Source organism: Lygodium microphyllum, chromosome 21 (genome assembly GCF_053477565.2).
Source record: "Lygodium microphyllum isolate KBCC chromosome 21, Lygodium_microphyllum_v1.1.10, whole genome shotgun sequence".
Lineage (NCBI taxonomy): Eukaryota > Viridiplantae > Streptophyta > Polypodiopsida > Schizaeales > Lygodiaceae > Lygodium > Lygodium microphyllum.
The window spans coordinates 14563550-14571587 of NC_141155.1; the positions used below are offsets into that span (position 1 = coordinate 14563550).

The following is an 8038-nucleotide window of genomic DNA, read 5'->3' on the forward strand; positions in this document are numbered from 1 at the left end:
TGAAGCATAGCCTTAGAAGCATCTACTTTGAGAGTGGGATGTGAGAAGTTTAGAGGTGTATGGCATTCTTGCCCATACAAGGCTTGGAATGGTGACATCTTGATTGCTTGTTGAAAGGCAACGTTATAAGCAAACTCCACCAAAGGTAAATGTTCAGTCCACCATTTTGGTTCTTTGCCACAATAAGACCTTAGAATATCTTCAATGGTCTAGTTCATCCTCTCAATTTGGCCATCAGTTTGAGGATGATAAGCAGTATAGAAGCATAGTTGTTTTCCAATTGCTTGGAATAGGCAAGTCCAAAATTTAGAGGTGAATCTAGAGTCTCAATCACTGGTTATGCTCTTTGGCAATCCATGTATCCTTAATACTTCTTTGATAAAGACTTGAGCAATGTCAGATGACTTATAGGTTGTTTTGACTGGGATCAAGTGTGCAACTTTTGTCAATCTATCAACCACTACCATGATGGAGTCATATCCACCAGCAATAGTAGGTAGTCCAACAAAAAAGTCCATACTTATTGACTCCCACTTCATTTGTGGAATTTCCAAGGGTTGTAACTCTCCAGGCATCTTGATCCTTTCTGCCTTGACTCTTTGACAAGTCAAGCATACTTTAATACACCCCTTTTTAATCATGGCCAATGATAGCTATTACGAACTACGTAGAGTGTCTTGGCATACCCCAGAGGTCCTGAAATGGGGATGTCATGTGCTTTCCATAAGATCTTGGCCTTCACTTTTGGTATTTTTGGGATACAAAGGCAGTCATGGTAATATAGACAACCATTGCTAGCATGATAATTCTTAATCTTAGACCTTTCTTTGTTAGAGCTTCCCCCTTGAAGTACCTTAGCCATGAGTCCTTCATATTCTTTATCTTGAGAAATAACTTGGTGTACAAGCTCAAGTACAGGGTTATTAGGTATAGATATGGTTCTTAAGCTTCAAACTTCTACAACACTATTAAGAAAGGCTTTTCAGCTTAATGCATCTACAACAACATTGTCCTTCCCTAGATGATATTTGATTTTAAAATCAAACTCTTGTAATATCTCTATCCATCTTCTTTGTCTCATGTTTAGGTCAGCTTGGGTGAAGATCCACTTAAGACTTTTATGATCTGTTCACTAAAGTGAATTCCCTTCCCAATAGATAGTGTCTCCATAGTTTCAAGGCATGGATTACTGCAAGTAACTCAAGGTCATGAGTAGCATAGTTGGATTCTTAGGGTTTCAATTTTCTGGAGGTATAGGCCACTGGTCTTCCTTCTTGTACTAGCACCCCACCGATTGCGAGTCCACTTACATCAGTGATCACTTCAAATGGTTGATTGAAGTGAGAGAATTTTAATACAAATGTAGTGGTTACAGCTTCTTTAAGCTTACCAAAGCTTTCTTGATGCTCAATGGTCCAAGGATTATTGTATTTTTCTTTAAAATATTTGTCAAAGTTGCAGCAATGAGGGAATAATCCTTGATGAAGATTCGATACCATCTTGTCAGTCCTCCTCGAATTTCTTTTACTGTCTTAGGTATTGGCCATTCTAGGATATCTTTTACTTTGGTAGGGTCTACAGAGATCCCATTAGCGGAAACAATGTATCGAAGATATTCAATCCTATCAGTGAGAAATACAAATTTACTCATCTTGGCATAGAGCTGATTTTCACGAAGTGTTACTAGAGTAATTTTTAAGTGACCTTCATGTTCCTCTATTGATTTGGAGTATACTAGTATATCATCAAAGAATACTAGCACAAAATCATCTAGATATGGTCTAAAGATGTTTTGCATTAGACGATTGAATGTAGCTGGGGCATTAGTCAATCTGAATGGCATGACTAAAAATTCATAATGACCATACCTAGTGTTGAAGGTAGTCTTTGGGATTTCTTGTTCCTTGATTCAAATTTGAGAGTATCTGAACCTTAGATCAATCTTGGAAAAAACCTTGGCTCCGTGTAGATGATCTAAAAGTTTATCTATCCTAGGTATGGGGTACTTGTTTTTTATCATAACCTGGTTTAGTCCTCTAAAGTCAATGCATAGTCTAAGTGTTCTGCCCTTCTTTTTCTGGAAGAGGACATACACTCCCCAAGGTGAATTACTTGGGCGGATAAATCATTGTTCTATCAGTTGCCTCAATTGTTCCTTAAGCTCAATAGCTTTAGGAATAAACATTTTGCACGATCATTTTGACACTGGTTCAACTCCAAGAATCAATTTAATTTCATGATCAACCTCACACTTTGGAGGTAGTTGAGCCAATTCCTCTAGGAAGATATCCTTGAAGTCATTGATCCACGAAGATAGAGTGCCTTCATTAGTCCTTTTGACCTTATTCAATTGGATAATGTAGATTGGTTGACCTTCTTCAATCCCTTTACTGAGTCAACTTGCCTTGGCTAGTTGGACTCTAGTTCTTCCAGCTTTCCCATATGCCTTTACAGTTTCTCCTTCTAATCTTGAAAGATTATTTTCTCTTTAGCACATAGGATCTACTGTTGAGATGACAAGCTCAACACATGTGGACATTGATGATGGACCGCCTGGTTAGATGGGTCCACACATCTACGCTTAGCACATCGGTGGTCATTATGACTCTCACATGGCCACTGACTCATTACTTATTATATTCAGGTTGTTACACCTATTTACAGCTGGCATAGTTATAGCGCCAGTCGACTAGTGTAGTTGGTTATGCATTGTTTGACTTAATAGGCTGCTTTCCTTTATGTTTTATCTCATCTATACTTTGTGTACATTGTAAAGTATGTGGAAGAAGAAGAAGAAATCAGCAAGAAAACGTTTTGGCCTCTATCTCTCTTATTGTCTCTTGAGTGAGCTTCTCCTTGTGCATTCTCTGTGTGTTCGGCGCAGCATCTTGAGCAAGTCCCCCCACCACGTGATTCTTGACATGGTATCAGAGCCGTGCCACTGAGAGAGACTGATTTTGAAGGTTGAAGCGAAGGAGAAGAAGCAAGGTTTGAGCAAGCAAGCCACGGGTAAGAAGCTGTCCCATTCTTCCACTCTCTCTCTTGGATAGTGCCTGTGGAGGCATCGGAAGCAGGGTCGATAAAAAATCTCAGATTGCAGTGAGATTTGGTGTGCACAAAGAGCGCTGTGTATTAGAGGCCATTTCAGGCCCCGTTTTAGAACCGCAAGGTTGCGGACAGCAGTTTCAGGGTACATTGTTACTTTGACTGTATTGACCGAAAGTGGGTGCGCAGGTTACAGATTTCAGATTTGTAAGTTCAAAGGTGTTTACCAGTGAGTAAACACAAGGTTTATCTACAAACTGGTTGCATATTGCATGTATTGTTGAGCAGACAGTGAAAAAGGCTGTCTAGTGTATTGCTGTGCACTATTGCAGAAGATTTGCTTGCTGTTTGGTATTATTTTTGTGATAATGGCAGAGAATAGTGAAAGCCCCATCATTGAGAAGCTCGACAAGAACAACTACCCTTCATGGAAGTTCCGTGTCACGAACTTCCTTATTGGAAAAGGCCTCTACGAGTTTGTTTCAGGTGAGGAAAAGTAGCCAGAGGTGAGTGATCCTCCAACTGCAGAAGAGACAAAGGCACGGAAGGAATGGAATGCAAAAGATAAAAAGGTCATGTATTGGTTGTTTGCAGTAATTGACAATAATATGCTGGGATACATTAGAAATGCAGAGAATTCATATGCAGCTTGGACCATACTTGAAAGTATGTTTTCTGTAAATACAAAGGCACAAAAGATTCAACTCAAGTAAGAGTTGAATACATTGAAGAAAGGGAAGATGTCTATCAATGAGTATGCATTGAAGGTAAGGAGCATTGCAGATGCCTTGGCAGCAATTGATGCAATGCCCGATGATGATGATTTGCTGTCGTCTACCTTGGGTGGACTTAACAATGAAAAGGCTTGGAAGTCTTTTGTAACTTCCGTATATGCTAGAAAGCCATTTCCAGATTTCGATGAGTTGGTCTCCCTTATGATCACTGAAGAGATCAACATGCAGAGTGAGACATCTGAAAGAAGTGGTGAACAGGTCTAAGCTTTCTACTCCAGTTCAGGAAGGGGACGTGGCAGGTTCTCTTTAAGAGGCCGTGGTACAAGATGTGGTAGTGACAACCAGCAAAATAGATTGAATCAGCAATTTGGCGATATGCAGGTTTAGAGGAGCTTTAGAGGAAGAGGTGGATGGCAGAATAGAGATTCTAACAAATCTGGTATTGTGTGCCACTATTGTGGCAAAACAGGTCATATCGCAGCCCAATGTTATGCTAAGAAAGATGATATCCGTAGAGGTAAGTTGCAGCAAGGAAACTATGCATCGTCTTCACTACAGAAGATAAAAATGAACGTCTGTTTGTTATGCAGCATATAATGAATGCTGTTACAGGAAACGGAACACATGATGATGTTTGGTATGTTGATTCGAGTGCATCTGATCATATGACCAGCCATGTAGAATGGTTTGGAGAGATGCAGGATTTGGAAAATGCAGGTTATGTGCAGACGGGTGATGATTCATGCCACCCAATTTCACACATTGGAAAAGTTCCCTTGTCCTTGCATGATGGTAAGACAAAGAGTCTTTCAGATGTATTACATGTGCCATCTATTACAAAAAACTTGGTGTCAGTCGGTCAAATGGTAGAGCAAGGGCTGCAAGTCAGACTTAATGCAAAGGGCTGCTTTGTAGAAGACTTCAATGACAAGTGCAGGTTAGTTGCAAAGGGAAGTAGAGTTGGACGTATGTTTACTCTGGATGCTGGAATTCCTACTATGAATGCTGCTATGTATACTAAAGGAAAAGGTGTTGTTGCAAACATTGAAATTTGGCACAAATGCATTGGACATGCAAATGTACAAAGGCTGAAATTAATGCAGTCCAAAGGGTTGGTTACAGGTTTGCCTACATTTAGAGTTGCATAATTTCATAAGGTATGCGAAGCATGTCAGTTTGGTAAGCAGGCAAGACAACCCTTTTCACATGACACAGATGTAAGCAGAAATATCATTGATGTTGTGCATACGGACATTTGGGGGCCTACACAAAATGTATCTCTTGGAGGCAGTTTATACTTTGTCACATTCATTGATGATTGTTCTAGAAAGCTATGGGTATATTTTATGAAGGAAAAGAGTGAAGCTTTTGAGCACTTTAGAACTTCCAAGGCTGCAGTTGAAAGAGAAACATGCTTGAAAGTAAAGTGCTTGAGGTCAGATGGAGGGGGAGAGTACCTCTCCAATGAGTTCAGTGATTTTCTGAGATCTCATGGGATAAAGAGACAGTTCACATGCAGATATACCCCACAGCAAAATGGGGTTGCAGAAAGGAAAAACATGCATATTGCAGAAGTTGCATGCGCCTTGATGGCTGAAAAGAATATGCCTAAGCATTTTTGGTCTGAGGCTGTTCATACCGCTGTTTATATTATGAACAGAACTTCCACAGCTGCAGTCCATGGGATGACTCCCAAAGAATGTTTTACAGGTAAGAAGCCTGATGTCTCACACTTGAAAGTGTTTGGATGCATTGCGTATGTTCATGTGCTAGATGAGTTGCAGAAGAAACTGGATCCAAAGGCTGAAAAGTGTGTCTTTATTGGATACTCTTTAGAGTAGAAAGAGTATCTCTATTACAACCCTATCACATGTAAGTTCAGAGTGAGCAGGGATGTCATTTGATGAAATGAGCAGTTGGTATGCATCTAGTGGTGATGCATTGGATGATGATGATGATCATGACACTCATGTGTAGGCTGAAAAGCAAGAATCACGGACTCTTAGTGGACCAGAGACATCATCTGATAGTCCTTGGTCTGGGAGACTAAGGAGTACCTCTACATCTTCAAGTGCATCTAGTAGCACTACAGGTAAAGACAAAGGAAAGAATAAAGTGTCAGAAGGCATTGATGCAGTTCTTGATGGAGACTCCAGTGGCTCAGAGAGCTTGGATGATGAGCTTGGCATTCCTTCAGTGAGGACTCCAGGCAGAGAGTACGCGTTAATGCAAAGACTCCATTGAGTGATCCAGTGGTATGTAGGTCTAGCAGGGTGAGATACCTTGTTAAAAGATTTGGTTTTGAAGGTTATGTAGCTCACCATTATGCTTATATGGTGAAACTAGTTGAGGATGTTGAGCCCACATGATTTGAGGAGGTTGTTGGTCATGCTCATTGGGATGCGACAATGAATGAGGAGATGGCTGCATTAGAGGCCAATAAGACTTGGGATCTAGTATCATTGCCAAAGGGCAAGAAAGCTATTGGATGTAAGTGGGTTTATAAGATTAAGCACAATGCAAATGGTTCTATTAGTAGGTACAAAGCTAGGCTAGTTGCAAAATGCTATGCCCACACATATGGCATAGATTATGGTGAAACCTTCAGTCCAGTTGCTAGGATGGCAACTGTCAGATGTGTGATTGCTTTGGCAGCAACCAAAGGTTGGAGGTTGTAGCAAATGGATGTGAAGAATGCCTTCTTGCATGGTGATTTGTAGGAAGAAGTGTATATGGATCAGCCAGCAGGTTATGAAGATTTAGAGCATCCCACGTATGTGTGCAGGTTGAAGAAGGCACTCTATGGGCTCAAGCAAGCACCTAGAGCACGGTCTGACAAGATCAGAGAGTATCTTGTCAATATTGGCTTTTATGTTTTTGATGCTGATCACTCACTTTATGTGAGAAAGGAAGATGCAGGTTTGGTCATCATAGTCATCTATGTGGATGACTTGATTATTACAGGTGATAGTGATAGTGGGATTGCTGAAGTCAAGGACTTCTTGAAGAAGAAGTTTGAGATTGTTGAGACTCAAGCTCATTTTGTTTACCTTAGTGAATAAGGTTAAGTCACACTGACTTAACCATGATTAGATTTAGGTCAGTTTATCCTTGAGTGTGGATGGTACATACAGTTGACTTGTGTGTGACTGTGAATGGATAATAGAGAATGAACTGAAGGGAGCTGACAGCTACCCTTGGGCCTGATCCTTTGTCTCCATCTCTTTTCCTTCTGAACTCTAATATGGTATCAGAGCCAATGCCGCCATTGTCAATCACCCACTGAAAGGCATAGTCCATCCAGCCACCGTTGCAACCATAGTCAGTGGAGTCACAGCTCACTAGTTCCTGCTCTGAGAAGCTCACCAGCTCCCCATTTGTAATGGCATTCGCACTCTCCATTGATCCCACAGATGCGAAAGTCCAGCAGCTCCCGCAGCTGCCCTGATCCTTGATGCTTTCGACAACCTCTTCGTCTCTCTAGTCCAAGGCAGTGTTCAGGCTGGTTGTATCACAGGTTCTGACCTTCTTAGCTGCACCGGATCTCGACCCTGCTTGCCTCAAGAAATTGGGCCTGGCACCGAACAAGGCTGATGCCTTAAACTCCTCATTGGTCAGATCTGCGAAGCGGTTCAGGCCAAGGGTAAAATTAGACCCCTTCTGGTTGTGACGGTGGATATAGTGCAGATTCTGCCTAAAGATCCCAAACCGCTTCTCCTTTTCTGCAAAAGCCTGTGCAAGGTAGTGCTTCCCATGCTTGGCATTCCAGGCATCGAATAGCGACCGCAGTCTGCTCTCAGACTCTAAGTTCTCTGGGGAATATGCCAAGTGGTCCGCCATAGCCCATTCTATAAGGGCTGCAGCACCGCACAGTGCCACAAGTACTACTACACATCCTAATTTTACAGCAGAAGCCATGGAAGTTTGGCGGGCAACCAGCTGAGCTAGTGATTTGTTTACTGCAAGCTGGACCTTGTGCCTACATGACGTTATGGAAGCAAACTATGGTTATGGTTACCCCTTCTTCCTCCATGGATGGACAGGAGGAGGCGAGAGGAGATAACTAGGTGATGTATCAAAAAAAGCCAAAGGAGACAGGCGGGTGTCTAACCCATATGCCTCCAATCACAGGAGGATAGATGTCAGCTTGCATAATGTGGCACAAATCTGTGAAGAAAGGCTAAATAGAAGAATGTTGGTGGCGTTTTTAGCGAGAAATCCATGTCATGTGTACTTGGACAGAAAGGGTAGCCACAGGA

The 8038-nt window shown here is 41.6% G+C and overlaps 1 protein-coding gene across 1 annotated transcript; it reads right to left on the reverse strand.

Annotated features, from left to right (window-relative positions):
• Positions 1-7259: 7259 nt before the first annotated feature.
• Positions 7260-7697, reverse strand: LOC148017762 (cysteine protease XCP1-like). The gene has a single exon (XM_087661497.1). The coding sequence runs from the start codon at positions 7695-7697 to the stop codon at positions 7260-7262; it is 438 nt and encodes a 145-aa protein (XP_087517623.1).
• Positions 7698-8038: the final 341 nt, after the last annotated feature.

Excerpts from the sequence above, each read along its gene's own strand:
- LOC148017762 (XM_087661497.1), bottom strand. The coding sequence starts at position 7,697 with ATGGCTTCTGCTGTAAAATTAGGATGTGTAGTAGTACTTGTGGCACTG.